At 42.0% G+C, this 20,688-nt stretch overlaps 1 protein-coding gene across 1 annotated transcript in view; it reads left to right on the forward strand.

Annotated features, from left to right (window-relative positions):
• LOC5575051 overlaps positions 1 to 20,688 on the forward strand; it is a 70,957-nt gene that overhangs the window by 49,629 nt on the left and 640 nt on the right. The window contains exons 5-6 of the mRNA XM_021852712.1: positions 25 to 139; positions 20,412 to 20,659. Of these exons, the coding sequence (XP_021708404.1) occupies positions 25 to 139; positions 20,412 to 20,659 (363 nt within the window). The remainder of the gene's footprint in view (positions 1 to 24; positions 140 to 20,411; positions 20,660 to 20,688) is intronic.

Genomic DNA, 20,688 nt, shown 5'->3' on the forward strand with positions numbered 1-20,688 from the left:
TTTTTCAACGCTTTTGTTTTTCAGCGCCAAGAATCTCAGTTCCAATAAAGTGGTTGCGATGAAACAGGAACGTCCAGCTAATCTTTGGGAATATTACATATGCCTGGAATTAAGGAGCCGCGTCAACAACGATGATATTGTGAGTACCAATAGAGGTTGAATCCTCTCCTATTCCTATCCTATTAGATCATGCCACTATTAGCGATATATATAGCACCCAAATAAGTACAACTAATTAGTCCTAAATTAGCGAAAAAGGATGCTAATGCGTATTTTAACAGCTCTGCAAAAGCAGAGACGCCCTTCATGGAAATATGATGATTCAAATATGACGTCCATCGTTTTTCTGAAATTCTTCATCCCCCCCTGTCACGCTTTTCCAATATTTTATACACGCAATGTCACACTTTCTTGGGGTCCCGTAGCCTCGAGGTTACGCTTTCGCTTCGTAAGTGGAAGGTCATAGGTTCGATTTCTAATCCCCCCAAACAAAGAACTCCGTCCAGCCACCGGAAGACGCCGCACGAAGGACCGTGTATTGGGGAACTCATCCATCCTTCGTCACCATCGGATAGTGATTGGTGACTGAGACACACTGACCCTCTTTGTAGGCTGTTGCCTCACACGACACATAAACATGGCAAAATGAACCACCGCACACCAATGGACTTCGATATGGATATGGATTGGACCAACGGCAGCACTCTCTTCTACCTGCTTTTTTATTTATTTAGTTTAGTGAGGCGATCAGCCTTGATAATGGTTTTTCGAAGTGAAATGATCCTCAACTCTACTTGACTGAGGTTGATAATAGAATGAATCGTTTATTCAAAGTTTCGTTTAACATTAGGTCCTACTGGAGGTAGCTGGATATCATATGCATGTATTGGTGTGAGCGATCGATAACGATCGGTATCGAGAAAGAAAGAGAGAGAATGAATGCACATGTGGAGAAGGCAGTTTCAAGGCTGAAGGCACTTGGTGATAACTTACCGACTGTGCTTTGAGAAATTGAAATATGAGTATGACACATTATTGTCATGTCAGATTTGTCGAAACGGTTGGTGGTCATCGTCCTGCTTATGCGTACATTGCATGTGTCGCCTAAGCAGTTCGATGCTATGGGAACGTTTTGACTTTCGCGGTAGGTACCACTGGTGTGGTCCTTCTAGAAACTATGGTTGCTATGCGGGATTGGATGACATGTGGAATATAGATGCCACACCATCCCCCTAAAGGAAAATGTTCGTAGAACATATAAAGTATGCCATATGACTCCAAGTACCTCTCACAAAATAAGTTGGTTTTTCGTTAATTTTTCTTTGTATATCACATGCTGTTTTTCGGTTGCGATATAATTTGTTGTGTTATTGATCTATGGAAAAGTTAATGTTGAAATTGGAATTTAAATACTACATTTTAAAAGATCATCAGATACTCTATCCCCTTTAGAAAATTTAGTTTTTAAATTTAAGTAGTCGTGATTTATGAACTTCTATACATTTGTTTTGGTCATTTGTAATTGTAGCATTCGATACTGTTGTAGTAATGACTTTATAAGGTCCTGAACTGACTTGATCGAGTTTAGTTCTATTTTCTTGCTCCAAATAAACAATATCGCCAATTTTGATATCCGTGTTTCTAACATTTTCATTTAATTTATGGGTTCTCTTCATTTTTATTTTTCGTATGGCATCTAGAACTTGGGTATGAGCAATTTGTAATCTGAATTTCATTTCTTTTTCGTAGGAATCATAATTGTATACTGGGTTTATTTTGTTTTGTACTATTTCAAAAGAGTTTAGTTTCTTACCAAATACTAGTTCGAACGGTGTGTAATTGTGGTCAAGGTTAGGAGTTGTGTTATACGCAAAAGAGTAGTATGCAAGCCAATTATCCCAATCATTAGATCGATCGTTACAGAAATTTCGTAGGTATTCATTCAAACACCTATGATTTCTCTCTAACGCACCAATCGTTTGTGGATGGTAGGCGGCGGAACAAGTGTGAGTTATTTGCAGAGTCTTGCACATCTCATCAAAAACAGCTTTGAATTCTGTACCTTGATCAGTTTTAATTTTTGTCATTGGTCCATATATTAATATGCAATGTTCAACTACGGCTTTTGCCATAGTGGCTGCTGTTTTGTCCGAGACCGGTACTAATATGACAAATTTTGTGAAGTCGCATTGCATTGATACTGCATATCGATTTCCATTAATTGAAAGCGGAAACGGTCCTACAGTATCAACTGATACTACTTCGAATGGTTTAATGGGCGTTGTCGTGATTATGGCTGGGGTTTGTACGTGAGTAAAATGCTTGTTAATTTTACAAAGTTCGCATTTTTTTACGTAATTTGTAATAGTTTGTTTCATATTTGACCAATAGAAAATTGGTCGTAATTTTCTGTACAAACGGCTTATTCCTGGATGTCCTCCGAGAGGAGTGTTATGATTAGCGTTGGGCGAATTTGAATCGATGTTCTGAAAATCGATGTTTTCATTCCGATTTATCGATTTTTTGAATCGATGTTTGAAGCACCTAAAATCGGGTGAATCGATTTTCTTCATTCGATTTTTGATTCGATTAATTTTGTTGAAACCGATAAATATTTCTTAATGAGTTGGTAAAAAAAAAACACAATTTGAACTAGCCTTGAAGTAGTTAATCTATTCGATTGATTTTCAGAACATATTCGATTGAAAGACGTTGAAATCGAATGCAAATGCATATGGTCTAATAGCATGCTTTATAAATTTCAATGTGCATTCGATTCGAATCGATTCAAAAACATCGATGCAAACGATTTGATTAAATCGGTGAATCGATTTGGCAGTTCAAATGTGAATCGATTCAGTAACATCGATGTTCTGAACAAATTCGCCCAACGCTAGTTATGATACTGGTGAAGAATATTTTCAATATCATTCAATTTTGAAATTATTTTTGGTCTATCGTACAACATTATGGTAACATTCCTAAGAATTTTGTTACCTAATTCCTTAAATGTTCTTCTTCTTTCTGGCGTTACGTCCCAACTGGGACAAAGCCTGCTTCCCAGCTTAGTGTTCTTATGAGCACTTCCACAGTTATTCACTGAGAGCTTACTATGCCAATGACCATTTTTGCATGCGTATATCGTGTGGCAGGTACGATGATACTTTATGCCCTGGGAAGTCGAGAAAATTTCCAACCCGAAAAGATCCTCGACCGGTGGGATTCGAACCCACGACCCTCAGCTTGGTCTTGCTGAATAGCTGCGCGTTTACCGCTACGGCTATCTGGGCCCCTTTAAATGTATTGACATAAATATATTGGAAAATTTGGTCATTTGTAGCCAATGCAAAATGATTAGGCTTTTTCGAGCTAAATTTAATAGCATTTCTTGTTTTTGTTTTCTTATTTGTGCGCACATTTATATTTGTATTATTAATTGTAGGGATCCCTTTATCAATTTTTCCGAATGCTTTCTGTAGCGTGGGTAATAAATTTAACAATTCGAGATCTTGCTCTAAAGCAAGACTCTTTTTGTAGTTTTTATTGAATAAAACTAAATTAACCTTATTTGTATTCTGGTTAACAACGAAGTTAAGCTTAGGTAAGTCAAAAGTGTCACGACCTGTAATGGCATCATACACTCGGAATTGATCAGGTTCCGGTGAAGCCGATTGAACGATTACAGGTGTTGGTTTATTTCTAGTCATAGACCTGGTTAATATATTGTTCCGTCTGGGGGAACGAGCAAAGTGGACTGTAACACTTTTCCGGGAGGACGGCCGAAGCTAGAGGGTAAGGATCCCTCGCTGGACGCTTCGTCTTGTAGCCGATACACTTTACGGCTCTTTCGGGAGGACACTTCTTCGGAACTAGGACTGGGTTACTGGGAAATGATCTAAAACACTGGGTTTTACACTTAACTACTCTTTAATTAACTAAATTAACACGTGAGTTGGAACTTTCTTCTAAACACGTTGGTTGCTGTCGACACTTTCTCGAAGACTGTACTTTTTCACACTTCCTTCCTCTGCACAGAGCCTTGCGTGGCGTGATCGTGCATGAAGGTGGGGCGTGAAAGAAAAGTCTCCACACGCGCGGGATAGAAATGGAAGGAAAAGGATTGCAAATATGTTCACGCATCACATGACTCCTTCCGTACACGGAACATTCACCGCCACGTTGAAATGTCTATTTCAAAACTTGAGATTGGCCAAAGTAGGCCTTGTTGTCTTCTATCGGCAGGACTGACAATTTGTTGATCGGGCGGCGAAACGTTGACTTGTCGCTGTAGACATCTACGGCTCGTACCAAGCCATCTACTCCAGGAAAGGTCTTGGTTACGACACCCAGCTTCCATTGCAGAGGGGGCAAATTCCGGTTGTGCACCAGAACAATCATTCCAGGACTAACATTTGATTTGAGTTTCTGGTTCTTTTTTCTAGACTGCAAGCTACTCAGGTATTCGCGGGACCAAGCCTTCCAGAAATGCTCTCGGAGCATTTGCAGGTGCTGCCACTTATCCAATCGGTTGGCTTGGATGTCTTCATACGACGGCTCTGGTATTGCGGTGAGAGGACGCCCGATAAGGTAATGGGCAGGCGTAATCACTTCTGGACTGTCCGACCTTGACGATGTCACGAATAGCGGACGGGAATTCAGGATCGCTTCGATTTCTGCCAGGACAGTCACATACTGCTCGAAATTCAGGGATGCATTTCCAATGATCCTCTTCAGATGACTCTTCATACTCTTGACTGCCGCTTCCCATATACCACCAAATTCGGGGGCATCCGCCGGAATAAATTGCCATTCAATTCCCTTGGACACGCAGAACGACTCGATTTGGTGGGTATCTTGCTCCTGTTTGAACGCCTGGTAGAGTTGATTCAGCTCATGATGTGCACCACGAAAATTGGTGCCGTTGTCGGAATGCAGCTGATGCACAATTCCACGCCGACTCACGAACCTCTGTAGCGCAGCGATGAAGGCACTGGTAGTCATGTCTGACACCAGCTCTAGATGCACGGCTCGAGTAACCATACATACAAAAACCGCTACATATCCCTTGACTGTGGTCACCTTACGCAAGCCCTGCTTGATATGAAACGGTCCAGCGTAATCTACGCCAGTGACGGAAAAAGGGGGCGCAGGTTTCACGCGACAGGACGGCAGATTTCCCATATACTGGCTTGTATCGATGGGCTTGACCTTGAAACACTTCACGCAAGATCTGGTCACTCCACGAACAGTCGCAGCAGCATTGATTAACCAGAATTCTCTTCGGATCACATGAACCAAACCAGTTGGTCCCAGATGCAGATGCTCCTCATGTAGGGCACGAATCAGCATTCGCACAATCGTACTTTTACACGGCAGGATGATCGGATGCTTTTCACCATATGGTAGCTTGGAATGCTCTAAACGTCCTCCGACTCTAAGCACCCCATTTACAAGGATCGGTCCCAACGAACCAAGCTTTCGACACTGTTCACCCGATTCGACTCGAGCAATCTCATCGCTGAGCTCTTCTCGTTGTATCACTTTCACAATAATGTTCATTGCAAGACGAAGTTCAGCCACGGTAGGGATAGGCTTATTCACACGTGAAGCTGAATCCTTCTTCTTGCAGTTGTTGGCGAAACGCAACACCAGCGCAATTACACGTTGTAACTTTCTGTACGAACTGTACTTCGAAAACACTTCTAACTGTTTTTCTTCAATTACAGGTAACACTGTTGGAGCAACACGTAGCTCCGGAATGTCTTCAATAATCTCTTCTGGTGGCTTATTTTCAATGTTCACTTTTTTCAAAAAGTCTGGTCCATGCCACCATAACTCATTTTTCACTAATTCGATGGGCATTTGCCCACGCGACACTATATCAGCCGGGTTGGACTCCGACCGGACGTACATCCACTCGAAATCTTCTGTTTCTTCTCGGATTGCAGCAACACGATTGCGCACGAACACTTGAAGCTGGTCAGGAGATTTGCGCAACCAAGCCAGAACAATCTGACTGTCCGACCAGAGCACCACACGATGAAACGACATTTGGATTGACTGCAGAACCTTATTCACCAAACGCGCAAGCAGGAGTGCCGCGCACAATTCCAGCCGTGGAATCGTCACTGCCTTCAAAGGGGCTACTTTGGATTTGCTGCAGAGTAATTGTAGTTGCGCCGACTCGTTGAATATGCTTCGAATGAACACACACGCTCCATAGGCTGACATCGAAGCGTCAGCAAAACCATGAAGCTCGTAGCATTCAGCATCATCAATCAGCACACGCCTTGGAATGTGCACCTGGTTCGTTGCTTCAAGGGATTTCTCGCGGAACATTACTAAAGGACCTATGTACAAATGAGAGATTCTCTCCTCTCTCGTTCTCTTTCGATTATAACAGTGGAACACTAAAGATTTTGGGAAGTTTTTCACTATAGATCGAAAATCAATTTCCTTGACTAGCGTTTCATACAAAAAACGCAACAGAAGAGATTAATGTGACTCAGTTATTAATGAAAGAGAAAGTAAACAAAGAGAGCCTCTCAATGTTAGATAGGTCCTTTAGTAATGTTCCGCGAGATTTCTTCAGCTGCATCCATTGTTGGCTTATTTCGTCCTCGACAGGCTCATCCCAGCCCACCTTGCTACGCCACAACTGTTGCATTAGTAACTTGGCGAGAACAATTATGGGCGACAAGAATCCAAGTGGGTCATACAGCTTGGCAATTTCGGACAATATCGTTCGCTTGGTATTGGCTTTGGATTCGGAGTTCAAATTTGGAGATTTGATCGAGAACAGAAAATCATCGCTGTGAGGATCCCACAAAATACCAAGCACTTTGATCACGGTGTTGATACCTTGCTCTTCGAGGACCTTGGGAGTTTCACGATCACCTTCTGGAATGCGTTCCAGCAACTGCTCGGAATTGGAACACCACTTATGGATCGGGAAACCAGCGCTGGCCAGCAAATCCTTAACTTGCTGTTGTCGTTCAATTGCTGCACTCAACGTATCGTCGCCAGACAACACATCGTCAACGTAAAAGTCTTCCCTCACAGTTGACGCTCCCAGGGGACATTTCTCTTTGCCATCTTCAGCCAACTGAACCAGGCAGCGAGTTGCAAGAAAGGGTGCACTCGCTGTGCCATATGTAACGGTAGTTAGCTGATATACTTTCAACGGTTGTTCGGGACTCTCTCTCCAAAAAAATCGTTGGAGTGGCTGATGCATCTCAGTAACCATGATTTGGCGATACATTTTGCTTATATCAGCCGTGAAAGCATATTTGTGCTTGCGGAATCGCAGGACAATATCGAGAATATCGGATTGGACAGTACCACCTACCTTAAGGACATCGTTGAGGGAAAGGCTGTTCTGCGATGGCTTTGCAGAAGCATCGAACACTACTCGACACTTCGTCGAGGAACTATCTGGACGGATGACAGCGTGGTGCGGTAGATAGCACTTTTGGACGTTGGGAGAATCTTTGCATTCACTTACTTGCTTGCAGTGGCCGAGCTGTTCATACTCCCTGATGAATTGCACGTACTGCTCACGGAGACACGGATTTCGAACGAGGCGTTGTTCGAGGAGGTGGAATCTCTTTAAAGCGACCGACCTGCAGTCACTCAGCTGGGAGGCGTTTTCTTTCAAAGGAAGTTGCACAACGAATCGCCCTTCGTCGCTGCGTTCATGTGTGTAGCGGAAATGCTTCTCACACTCTACTTCTTCGGATGTCACAGGATCTTGATCAGCTACTTCTTCTACGCTCCAAAAACATTGCAGAGCTTCGTACACGTTTTCGACGGTGATCGTGTGGGAATACGATGGACCTTGATGGAACACTTCTTCTAGCTCTCCCGTGAATACCCAACCAAGATGAGTATCACGCAGCTCTGGTAGATGCTCTGCCAACTGGTACTGACCGGACTTGATAATCTTGAAGAAGAGTTCATTGCCAATCAGCATGTCAATCTCTTGAGGCACATTGAAGTCTGGATCCGCCAATTGGAATCCGGGTGGAATACACCAATCGGACACATCGATGTTGGTACTCGGAATTCTACCAGTCACTGCTGGGGTGATAACACACTCTACCGTGGCACGGTAATCACTATAACGGGATCGGAACTTAACGATGGCTTTCTCCATACTGGTTGTCGTACGATTGTTGACGCCGGAAATCTTCACATTTGCAGATGAAATTTTTGCTCCGATGGCTTCGGCCATCTTCTTCGTTATGAGGTTCACCTGGGACCCGCAGTCTAGCAGGACTCGACAACAGTGAGGCTTACCTTGGGAATCGTAAACGTGCACCACTGCTGTTAAAAGGAGGACGGTTTTCTTGGTTGGAGTTGCTTGGATGGAACACGATGACGTCACGCTGTGTGAGCCTTGCGATGTGGGTGCACTGGATGTGCTTGCTTGAACTTCTTTCACAGCTGGTCTCGGTGTGGACTCCGATGAAGCTGTCGGCTCATGCATCTTGCTTTCAGGCTGTTGGGACTTGAATCTTGTATCGTCGTGAAGCTGAGTATGATGACGTTGGCGGCACTTCAAGCACTTTCTATCGGATGGACAATCCTTCAGCCGATGACCCTTCCTCAAGCAATTGAAGCACATGCCTAAGGAACGTGCTTTCTCGACTCGCTCAGGTACGCTCATGTTTTTCAGCTGCTCACACTGGAAGTTCTTGTGGAATTCGCCGCAGAAGTCGCATTCTTCACTTGAAGCACTGCCGCAGCTATTAGCGGTTAGGATTTTTGGATTGACTCTCGGACTTGACTTCGACTGGTCTGCGGATTTCACATTCGATCTTTCGGCACGAGGAGGAGGGACTTGAGCTGATGTTTCGCAATTCTCCAGGATGTTACACTGCTGCTTTAGGAACTTCATCATGTCGGTATATTTCGGAAGCGTTCCTCGAACGATGGTTGCTTCCCACTGCTTCCTGGTAGAGGCATCCAAGGCTGATGCAAGCAAATGCACCACGATCAGTTCCGACACGCCGAGGAGGTCCTGCTTCAGATAACGTAGGCTTTCGATATGCCCGGAACAATCGTCTAATAACTGGCGCAACTCACGATAGGACTCCTTCGTCATCTTCTTCAAGGATAGCATGCCGCGGATGTGGGTGTTGATGATGACACGGGGATTTTCGAATCGCTCTGTGAGAATGTTCCACGCCTGAGCGTAGTTGTTCTCGTTCATTGTTCGGGCATCGAGGATTCCTGCTGCTGCTCCGACGAGAGCCTTGTCCAAGTGATACAATTTGATGGCATCAGTATCATTGGACCTGTCCATAATGTCTATGAACATCGCCTTGAATTTTGGCCAATTCTCGTATCGGCCATCGAATGTTGGTATCGGTGCTTTTAGCGGCTGCTGCTGGACGATCACTTGGGGCTTGATGACAGGTGTTTCCTTTTTCGTTGCATCCATCAGCATCTCTTCGATGTACGTCGACACTTCGTGGTAATCTTTCTCGAATCTGGTGTACGCTTGATCGTGGTCATCCATTGCATCATCCGGCAGGATCTCAGCAAGTTGGTTGTGGAAATCGTTAAACTCACTGTAGATGGCATCCACGTTTCTGGCATACACCTTCAGCTTCGGCACGGACACGTCGGCATCGTCGTCGATCAGAATTCCTCCGATCCGCTTTATTTTATCGGCTGCCTTGGAACGCTGACGGCTCAGGACACCAATCTTCCGGATCAGCGATTCCTTTGCGCAGGCCAAACGATTCTGATTTTCTTTTTCTTCTTCACTTGTGTCGCCGTGCTGCACTCCCGAACGGGTCTTTTTAGGGCTATGCACGAGCGACATTTTGGAACACTTTCACTTCCGGTTTCGTCAACTTCACTTTTTCAGAGTCTATCTCTCTTTTCACCAGTAACTCAGTCCAAGGAGGATCACTAAATCACTACCGGATCACGAATCCGGCTTGAAGGACCAATGTTCCGTCTGGGGGAACGAGCAAAGTGGACTGTAACACTTTTCCGGGAGGACGGCCGAAGCTAGAGGGTAAGGATCCCTCGCTGGACGCTTCGTCTTGTAGCCGATACACTTTACGGCTCTTTCGGGAGGACACTTCTTCGGAACTAGGACTGGGTTACTGGGAAATGATCTAAAACACTGGGTTTTACACTTAACTACTCTTTAATTAACTAAATTAACACGTGAGTTGGAACTTTCTTCTAAACACGTTGGTTGCTGTCGACACTCGAAGACTGTACTTTTTCACACTTCCTTCCTCTGCACAGAGCCTTGCGTGGCGTGATCGTGCATGAAGGTGGGGCGTGAAAGAAAAGTCTCCACACGCGCGGGATAGAAATGGAAGGAAAAGGATTGCAAATATGTTCACGCATCACATGACTCCTTCCGTACACGGAACATATATACATACTTTTAAGTTCTTGTACATCTAGATCTACTCTGGAGAGTGCATCTGAAATAACATTGCTTTTGCCTTTTATATATTGTACTACGAAGTCATATTCTTCCAAGTCCAATCGCATTTGTGTTAGCTTGGATGAAGGGTCTTTCATGGTAAATAAATAAACAAGCGGTCGATGGTCGGTTTTAATTACAAATTTTCTGCCATATACTGCCGTGAATCGCAAGTCAGTCCCATCTGCATTTTCGTCAAAATTGAGTTGAGTTCAATTTTCAACATCTTTTCCAATGCTCTTTCAGCTGCACTAATAAAATAAAATGATTTGTTCGGAAAAATTAGGAAAAAACAGCAAGTCAAATTGTCCCATAATGAAAAGTAACCGCATATCAGTCCCACTACAGACTTTCGCACCGTGGACCACCAAAATGCAACTTGTTTTGATTATCTTTATATTTTTCTCGGTAAGATATCATAATGATAAGCAAGTTGTGAAAGTTTCATTAAGATTGGAACATGTTCCAATCCTCTGGATTTTTTTGAATATTTGTATGGAAAACGAGTTTGAAAACTTCACAGCCCATTTTCTCAATGCCTACTTTTTACAGATGGGACTGACTTGCGATTCACGGCAGTATACATATGTTCGAAAATATTTAATCGCCCAGTGGATAGCGGCTAGTTCACGCTCTATAGTTGACTTATTCGCTTCACCTTTCGTGAACGTTCGGCTGGCGAATGCCACAGGTAATTCGATATCGTCATACTCTTGAGCTAGAACTGCTCCACAAGCCACTTTTGAGGCGTCAGTCGTGATAATGAAGTCTTTCTTAAAATTTGGGAATTTTAAAATTCTTGGTGATAATAATTGGTGTTTTAATGTAAGAAATGCTTTCTGGCATTGTTCATTCCACTCGAATTTTGTATCCTTTTTGGTAAGGTGGTTCAGTGGGTGTGAAATTTCGACGAAATTAGGTATGAAACGTCTGTAGTAGTTGCAGAATGCAACAAATCTACGTGTTTCGTCAGCATTTTTCGGTACTGGGTATTGTTTTATAATTGAGTACTTAGTTTTATCAGGTTGTACTCCTTCCTGTGAAACGTGATGGCCAAGAAATGTGACCTCTGATCTGAAAAACAACACTTTTTCGGATTTAATTTTAAATTGCAACTTCTCATCCGAGCAAAAACGTTGGAAAGATTATTAAGGTGATGACTCAACGAACATCCAATAACAATTATGTCATCTAAATAAAGGAATGCGCATTCGGGTGGTAGGCCACTAAGCGCCAGCGTCATCATGCGCTGAAAACTGTTCGGACTAATGTTTAGTCCAAACGGAAGCCTAGTAAACTCGAAATGACCATTCCCTGCTGTAAATGCTGTGAATTTTCTACAATGCTGGTGTAAAGGAATTTGATGAAATCCAGACATTAGGTCAAGCGTAGAAAAGTATCTTGCTCTGCCTAATTGGTCTAATATTTCATCAATCCTAGGTAACGGAAATTTATCTGGTACGATTTTCTTATTTAGTTGTCGAAAATCAATAACTAATCTCCATTTTTTATCATCGGAAGCCGTTTTCTTTGGAACAAGTAATATTGGGGAATTGTATGAAGAAATTGAAGGTTGAATAATATTTTAATCTAACATGTTTTGAACTTGTACTTCGGTTTCAGTTTTTTGTGCTTCCGGGGTTCTGTAATTTTTAATATAAACAAGAGAATTGTCATTCAGCAAAATTTCCTGTTCGTAAAAATTATTTGTAGTGAGGCTATCGTCTTGTAATGTGAATATGCCATTGTATTCCATACATAGACGTTCAAGATCTGGTTTTATTTTTGGGTCAATATTTTTAGTTGTAACTCGCGTAGCAATTGTTCGTTTCTTAGATTGTTCGTTGTGTGTGGAGAAATCTTATTGTGGTAGCAATAATTTCGCAATGGTGTCATATTCGGAAAGAAGTTTTCGGGAATAATCAAATTATCATTCGTAGTGTTGATAAATTTTAAGAATTTGTTGTCGTTATTAATTATGCAATTTGCATATTTACACTAATCCGGGTGCTATTTCGTTGGATATGGTAACCATATCTTCTGAGAGATCAGACAAATTAATTTTTTTAATTATTTCACATTTTGGGGGAATAATATGTTTTGTTTTTGCTTCGTTAAAAATTGGAATTGAAGTAATATTGTGGTGAGTTTTAATTGTAAGCATCCAAGTGTTGTAATCTATACAACACCTGTATGCTGTAAAAAAGTCTCTTCCCGAAATTCCATCCGTGGGGATTGGGAAAGTGTTGTCCACTAAATGAATTTTATGTTGCAAAGACTCTTCGTTAATTTGTAATTTAGTAATGATACTTCCATAGGAGGTTACAGTACCATTACCTATTCCAGAAATTGTGCAGTTGTCATTTGGATTATAGTATTGTTGGGATTTAATTTTACTGATTTTCAGAACGGAAATGTCTGAGCCACAATCAACTATGAAGCTACATTGTTGCTAGGAACCTTCAATATTTAAAAGTACAAAATTGGGCAAGGTTTATCGCATAAACTGCCCCTGGGGGATACCTAAAAAAATTTGAGGTGCATTTTGATTGCTTTGGTGGATTGCTGGGGATACCTGGGAAGTTTGCTGTATTTGCGGGAGATTTTGTTGCTGTGGCATTGGGTGTTGTGGAATGTGTTGAGCTAAAAACATTCCGTGATGCGCATTAAAATGTCCTCTCTGTGGATATGATCCACGATGGAGGTACGACCCTCTTGTTTGTTGGTCATTTCTATTAAAATTTCCTCTGTTGTGAAAATTTCCTCGCTGATGATGATAATTTCCACGATATCTATGCGAATTATTGTGGTTTCCTCTAGTGTTGTAAAAATTTCCTCGACCGTGATTAATATTTCTACCGCGATATTGTGAATTTGTACCTCTTAGAGTAAAGATTTGAGCGTTGTGTGTCGTGGGAGTTGGTTTGTCATTTTCCATTAGCTTTTGTACCGCATCAGAAATCTTTGAAAAGGTACCAGCTTTCAAAATAATTTTAGTGTCGCTGCTTTTGGTTCCATCAATTAGAGCATCGACGCCTTTTTTGTTGCCATAATACTTGCTCTATCTAAAGGGATTTGTTCCCTGACGTAGGTAGCTTTAAGTTGTGCCGTCAGTTTTTCCACTTCATTGCAGAACGATTCCGCAGAATCTTTCTGTTTCACGGCTTTGAGCTTGGCAATGATATTATCAGAAGTTGTTTTTGGTTCACAGTGTTGTTTTACTGCGTTTAAAATGCCTTGTAAGTCGTTGGCTTCAACAATGACTTGACGGGCAACGCCCGTAATCCTCCCTTGGCCGCTCCATGTTGCCGATTATTTAGCCATCGACCGGGCCACTCCAAGTTGCCGTTTAGCCCTGGGTTTAATACACTTTTGAAGTCAGGGCGCTCCTGCTGCTGACGTTACGGATTGCATTACTTCATAGTCAGCCGTTGATGTATGTAATACATGGTCATTGATTGGCATAATACACTTTTTAAGTCACTGCACTCCTGCTGCTTACGGACGTTACAGATTGCATCGTGGTTATTTTTGGTTTTGAACTGCTTTTGCCCATTTTTGCTTTTCACTGATAATATACCGTTAGCATTTTCCACAACGTATAAGCAAAGCACCAAAGAATAATCGTTGTTATCAGGAACAGAACTTTCACTAACATGATGTGTTCAAATATTTTAGTACAATTTTCACTTTGATTCACAGTCCGGTCGCCATGAGGCGATCAGCCTTGATAATGGTTTTTCGAAGTGAAATGATCCTCAACTCTACTTGACTGAGGTTGATAATAGAATGAATCGTTTATTCAAAGTTTCGTTTAACATTAGGTCCTACTGGAGGTAGCTGGATATCATATGCATGTATTCGTGTGAGCGATCGATAACGATCGGTATCGAGAAAGAAAGAGAGAGAATGAATGCACATGTGGAGAAGGCAGTTTCAAGGCTGAAGGCACTTGGTGATAACTTACCGACTGTGCTTTGAGAAATTGAAATAAGAGTATGACACATTATTGTCATGTCAGATTTGTCGAAACGGTTGGTGGTCATCGTCCTGCTTATGCGTACATTGCATGTGTCGCCTAAGCAGTTCGATGCTATGGGAACGTTTTGACTTTCGCGGTAGGTACCACTGGTGTGGTCCTTCTAGAAACTATGGTTGCTATGCGGGATTGGATGACATGTGGAATACAGATGCCACATTAGCTCTATTGTCCACATAGGCACTACGCGAGCTGATTTCCCGGGTAGAGGAAAATAGCAAACGAATAACAAAATTTACCATTAAAATAGAATGTTTGAATAGCAAAATTTGTTATTTGTTTGTTTGAAATAAGAGATAAAATAACAAAAATAATAACTGAGTTTGTATGGCATAAAAACTAAATCATAACATATTTTGCCATTGTAATAACAAAATAATAGTAAAAATATAGGCAATCGCAAATAACAAAATATGTTATTATTTTGATATTAATAACAAAATAATAACTAAATCCCTCCCCTTGGTTATGCGACCTTGCCGCGATGGGAGGGCATAATCCATTAGCCCATATGATGGAAACCAAAGGCGTAACCTGTAGTGGTGGTATCACATTTTGGCACTTTTTGCTTAAAGCCGCGTCATAATTCATATGGCATAGACGCAATAATATCTCGGATGTGATCCAACGGACATTCTGCGTCATTGATAGAATTGATGCCCATTTCAAATAATTAATCTATTCGAAGTGGACATTAATACTATTGGTGACGTTCAGTTTGCCTTTTGCTAACCAGAATGATCCGTAGCCACTCTTACTATTAGCTAGCTAGATAAGATACATCGTTATCATATACGACGTAGGGAATACATAGGAACTCTTAGGAAAATGACTAGTAGATTCACTGAGTAGAAATAAGTGGCGACAATCTTATTTTAATATGGTTTTTACATTGCCATAATAAGAAATACCTCTTTTGTAACAGCGGTATAAATAATCTAATTCCAGCTTCATTTTCGCAAAATTTACAAGTAGAAAGTAGGCGTTGTGAAGCATTGCATTTGCCACCGAAAAGTGAATCTTGTAGGAGACTGTAATAGAAGCCTAAGGTAACTTTACTCTTCAATATTCACTATAAAAATGACTATGGAAACTAAGACGCTGAGATCGATCATTAGGGTACACTTGCTAGTTTCGAAAAATTGTTGAACAGACAAGGAAAGCGACTTTTTTCTTTAAGGATATATGAACGTAATGACCAATAAATACTTTTAACAACAAAAAATGAAATTAACTAGAACTACTACTAAACAGCCTAATTTTGTTAAGACTTGACGACACTTGACATTTAAGACTCTAATCTTACGTAAAAGACAATAGTAATCAGAATAGCACTTGTATGACAAATTATTCAAAACCATTTCGACTAGACAGTATTAGTAATGCACTACTATTTCAAACAAATTCTACACTACTATTTCAAACAAATTCTAATGGAGCTGCTGATTTTCATAATGCTTCCTTTTCTCAGAAGCAAGGGAATATGGGTACTTTTCAAAAACTACCACGTCACAATACTAATAAAAAACAGTGTTCATGTGGGCGCCATTGCCTAGTCCGTCTGAGTATTGGTCCTGGTAGAGGGGAAACTTGGCAAAAGCCAGACCGAGGGTTCAGCCTTGACAAGTTAAGCTGTCAGGCAGCTCCAACTGAATACCACAAAAAAAAAAAATAATAATAATAACTAAATAAGCTATTCACGAGTAGATCAAAATAATGCTAATTTTAGTTCTTTGACTTTAATATCTAAATTTGGCATGATTTAAAAATGAACGTTTAGCTTGCCTGCTAAAAAACTTTTGCTTTTTGAATCTTTAATGAATATCATACAAATAGTAAAATGAGCTATTATGGCAAAATTTGATATTGGTTTGTTCTCATGAATTATTTAAATAAAGTTTTCAAATATCAAAATAATGACATATTTTACTATGATGGCGATGTTTGTTATTCCTTAGATATTCAATGTTTTTAGTATTTTTGCACAAATAGCAAATTTTACCATGATAGTATATTTTGTTATCGATTAGTTATTACATGAATTTTAAGTATAACATATCAATGACAAATTTTTCTATGATAGTTTGTTTTGCTATTGATGCGATTTTTAATGTCATAGATTAATAACATAATAATGGTTAAACTAGATATGATTGCAAAATTTGTTCTTATTTTACCATTATTTTGTTATTCACCTCTACCCGGGTTCACATTTGACAAGTACTAACTCCCTCATTTTAGCACAAAGTCAGCTATCTTCGCAATGTGGCATCTTCAACTATTCTATTTTTTTTTTGTGATCAATCCTCTTCTGCTTTACCGACAGAAAGGACATCTCCTGCTGCTTCTACATTGTTGACAATAGCTGTGTTCAATGACTTTGATCGAACTTGCTCGGGGTTGGTTGTACTAGCTCGTATTTTTTGTCAACAAATAACTGTCAAAGCTACTTCGAGCAACTCCAAGCTGCTTTCTCAATGAACGCTCTTTTTCGGTCACCTTCGGTTTGTTATGAAAAACTGTCACTCTCCGCACTAATTTACCGGAATTCCACGTGAAAAAAAATTCGCGCACTTAACAATCCGTATCGCTTCGGAATTTTGCTTTTTTTTTTTCTCAATGTTTACGTTTTGAACGTCAAAAACACGAGCTACTGCGAGCTGGTTGAACTAGCTCGGACTCTAGCTTCCAACCTGTTTCGAGCGACTCGGAGTTGGTTGGACTCGGCTCAATGAACACAAACCCGAGCGACTCGAAGTAGGTTGGAGTGGCTCAATGAACACCAAAACCTGACTCGCAAGTGGTTGCAACCAAGTTCGAGCAGCTCGTTGAACACAGCTAATATGTTGTATCCAACGAGTCCATCGAGAGTATTCCGGTTGAGTTTGCATTGTTGGTCGGTTGCCATTATTCCAGTGAAATGTTGGATGATTTGCCATCCGAGAGAAATACATAGTCCAGTCGCCGTCTGATTGCCGAGATTGACGGGTGCTCCCCTTTATAGCACCGTCTTGTTGGGTTTTTCCCTCAAACAAAAAGAATATAGAGCCACAAAATTAATTTCGAAGCATTCTGTATTTTAGCGCTCCCACACACATCTATCACACGCCTTCGATAATGCTAACTCCTACGCTAATGCCCTATGCTATGGTCTTCGGCCAGATTATGGTCTCCTTCTTGCCCTGCGGGCGATCATCACTTGTGCGCATGCTATAGTGTACTCACGGCTTCTTCTCCCTAGAGTTCGTCACCTCGTCTTGCTCGCCGTCTTCTTCGCGCCGACAATGGTCGATGGTCTCGCTGTTCGGACCTTTTTGCACCGCCTCCGTTCCTCTGAATGCCCTTCACTGTGGAGCTTGACTACGTTCGCGCTCGATGAACCTCCGTTAGCAGACACCGACCACTCTGTGAATGCCACCAGACAGGTATTTTTTCTGGCCGACGGGCTTGGATCTCTTGCCGACAACCGAGATCTGTTAGGTCCTCGATCCAGCGATTCACCAGGATCTCCCACCGCCAAGTGTTTGTCCGGATTGGATGCTTTGCTGCCTCGGATTAAAAAGTAACGAAAAAAAAGCGCCCTAAACGGCCTTCATTAGTAACATGCGGACGCTTCCGATTAGCGTGACTCACCCGTGGATTTGGGACGCTTTTTCGCAGTATTTCTCAGCGCTTTCCTCGTTCCCAAACGGACGGTTGGAGATTAGGGTCGACTTCTGTGTGGAACGGGAATTCGTCACAAACGTCACAAAACGTCACGCTAGTTCCTTCAGAACTTCCGTGCCGGATGATGCTCGAAACGGATTCCTATTTTGGCAGAGAGTCGGTGGTTAACATTCCATGTTATACGGCCATTGCGAGTTAAATTACCTTGGCACATTCCCTGAACACAGCCGTGCTCTTCTCACCGGTCCCGCTTCGATCAACTTAGTCTGCCACGAGGAGGCAGCTATCTCGGCAGCTTCGAGCACTAGCACTAGCTCGAAATTAACTAAATTGGAAATGAACGTTACAGTCTCCCGCGCAGAACCTTTCAGCGACTTGACAAAAGGTTTTTGATGGGGGGACTGGGAATCAAACCCATGACCTTCCGCTTATGAAGCGAGAGTGCAGCCAACTACGTCACGTTGACCCCCAATATGTATGAGAGAAATAGCGATATGAACTAGGATTTAAATAGATTCTGTATATGATACTCGGCATAGTAGTGGCTAAGTACACGGAGTGCCTAACAAATAAAAGTAAGGAAAAAAATGTCGCTTTCATAGCGCCCCTCCCCCTTATGATGGACGTCCTATTTGGAAGATCCCTATTGGTGAAATAATACTACTTAAAGAAGGACGCCAAGCGAAAGGGTGCAGCCTATAAGCAACTAGCACAAGAAGTGTATTTGGTGACGAGGTTGATGTGAAATGCATAGGCAGTGAAGTGGGACAACCCCACCACCTTCCGTAGAAATGGTGCAGAACAGATTATTGAGGTGGCGTTTTGTAGGCCTGACCTGTTAGGTACCATGGACTGGCGCGTTGATGCCGGTTACACTCATAGCGATCGTTAATCGATGTAGTATAACACCAGGCGGACGGAAGCCAGCGCGATGTAACTCGACTCAAGCCCGAGGATACAAAACAGCGGCGAAGGAGGATTCACTGAAGCCCTGGAGAAGAGAGAGAGAGAGAGAGAGAGAGAGAGAGAGAGAGAGAGAGAGAGAGAGAGAGAGAGAGAGAGAGAGAGAGAGAGAGAGAGAGAGAGAGAGAGAGAGAGAGAGAGAGAGAGAGAGAGAGAGAGAGAGAGAGAGAGAGAGAGAGAGAGAGAGAGAGAGAGAGAGAGAGAGAGAGAGAGAGGAGAGAGAGAGAGAGAGAGAGAGAGAGAGAGAGAGAGAGAGAGAGAGAGAGAGAGAGAGAGAGAGAGAGAGAGAGAGAGAGAGAGAGAGAGAGAGAGAGAGAGAGAGAGAGAGAGAGAGAGAGAGAGAGAGAGAGAGAGAGAGAGAGAGAGAGAGAGAGAGAGAGAGAGAGAGAGAGAGAGAGAGAGAGAGAGAGAGAGAGAGAGAGAGAGAGAGAGAGAGAGAGAGAGAGAGAGAGAGAGAGAGAGAGAGAGAGAGAGAGAGAGAGAGAGAGAGAGAGAGAGAGAGAGAGAGAGAGAGAGAGAGAGAGAGAGAGAGAGAGAGAGAGATATTCCAAAATTCCTTGGGGGACCGACGCGTGGCCATTACCCACGAATATATCTCAGACTACAGAATTTGTATCGTATTCGGATATTCACTCTTCGGAATAATACATTAATAAGAGTATGTTGTGAAAAAAATGAAGCAATTTGGTGCAGCCGTCTTTGAGTTTTGAGCAATAGGGAAAGAGACAAATTTCGCGGCACTAGTGGAGGTCAGACAGGAGCTGATTTGGTTGAAGCGTTTTCTCATCAATGAGCAGCAGAGCAACCCTACCATTTTCGAGGATAACTAGAGCGCACCGAAGATACTGCATCAGGATACTGCGCGTATGCAGTGACAACATCTGGTTGTTTCCATATCGCTTTGTTGTACCGAAGCGGGCGTCGGTACCGTACATTATTGATAACGAATAGTTATGGTGCATCGTTCTATCACTACCAGATAGTGCTCGCAGTCAATATTAGCGCCACCAAACGTTTCGATGTCGATAAAATTGTGTATCAATCAAAACGTGGTCGACTTGCGGTTTTCTTCGTTAGCTATTGGTTCTACCATTGACTCCCGTCTTTTCGGTATAGTTTTCCTAAATTTGCAAACGACTAAGAACTAACTTCACTGAATCGATTTAGTATTTATTTGTAGCTTCGCGATTCAGTCAGGTTTTAAAAAGTCTCACATTTTACAGTGGTTACAAATAGAGCGGTGTGTATCCCATATGATATTGATTTGTTCTTATAATTTTCTTCCAGCTTCCCGGAATGATGAGTGTCGATTACGCTATTGTGGGAAATAATGCCAGCATACTTGTGTCGCCTTTTTCACGTTTCGGTAACATTCTGGACGTCTGCAACGTAGTTAAGCGAGTGACCAGCAAAAACGTCGATGAATTTATCGCCATGGTCATCACCAGTCAGATACTGTCCATTATAGACCACCTGCACAGCTGTATGATCATCCACGCCGACATCAAACCGGATAATTTTCTGCTAATGAATCCGTAGGTTTGATATAAATTCTAGTGTGCTA

The sequence above is a fragment of the Aedes aegypti genome, chromosome 3, assembly GCF_002204515.2.
Source record: "Aedes aegypti strain LVP_AGWG chromosome 3, AaegL5.0 Primary Assembly, whole genome shotgun sequence".
NCBI classification, from domain to species: Eukaryota; Metazoa; Arthropoda; class Insecta; order Diptera; family Culicidae; genus Aedes; species Aedes aegypti.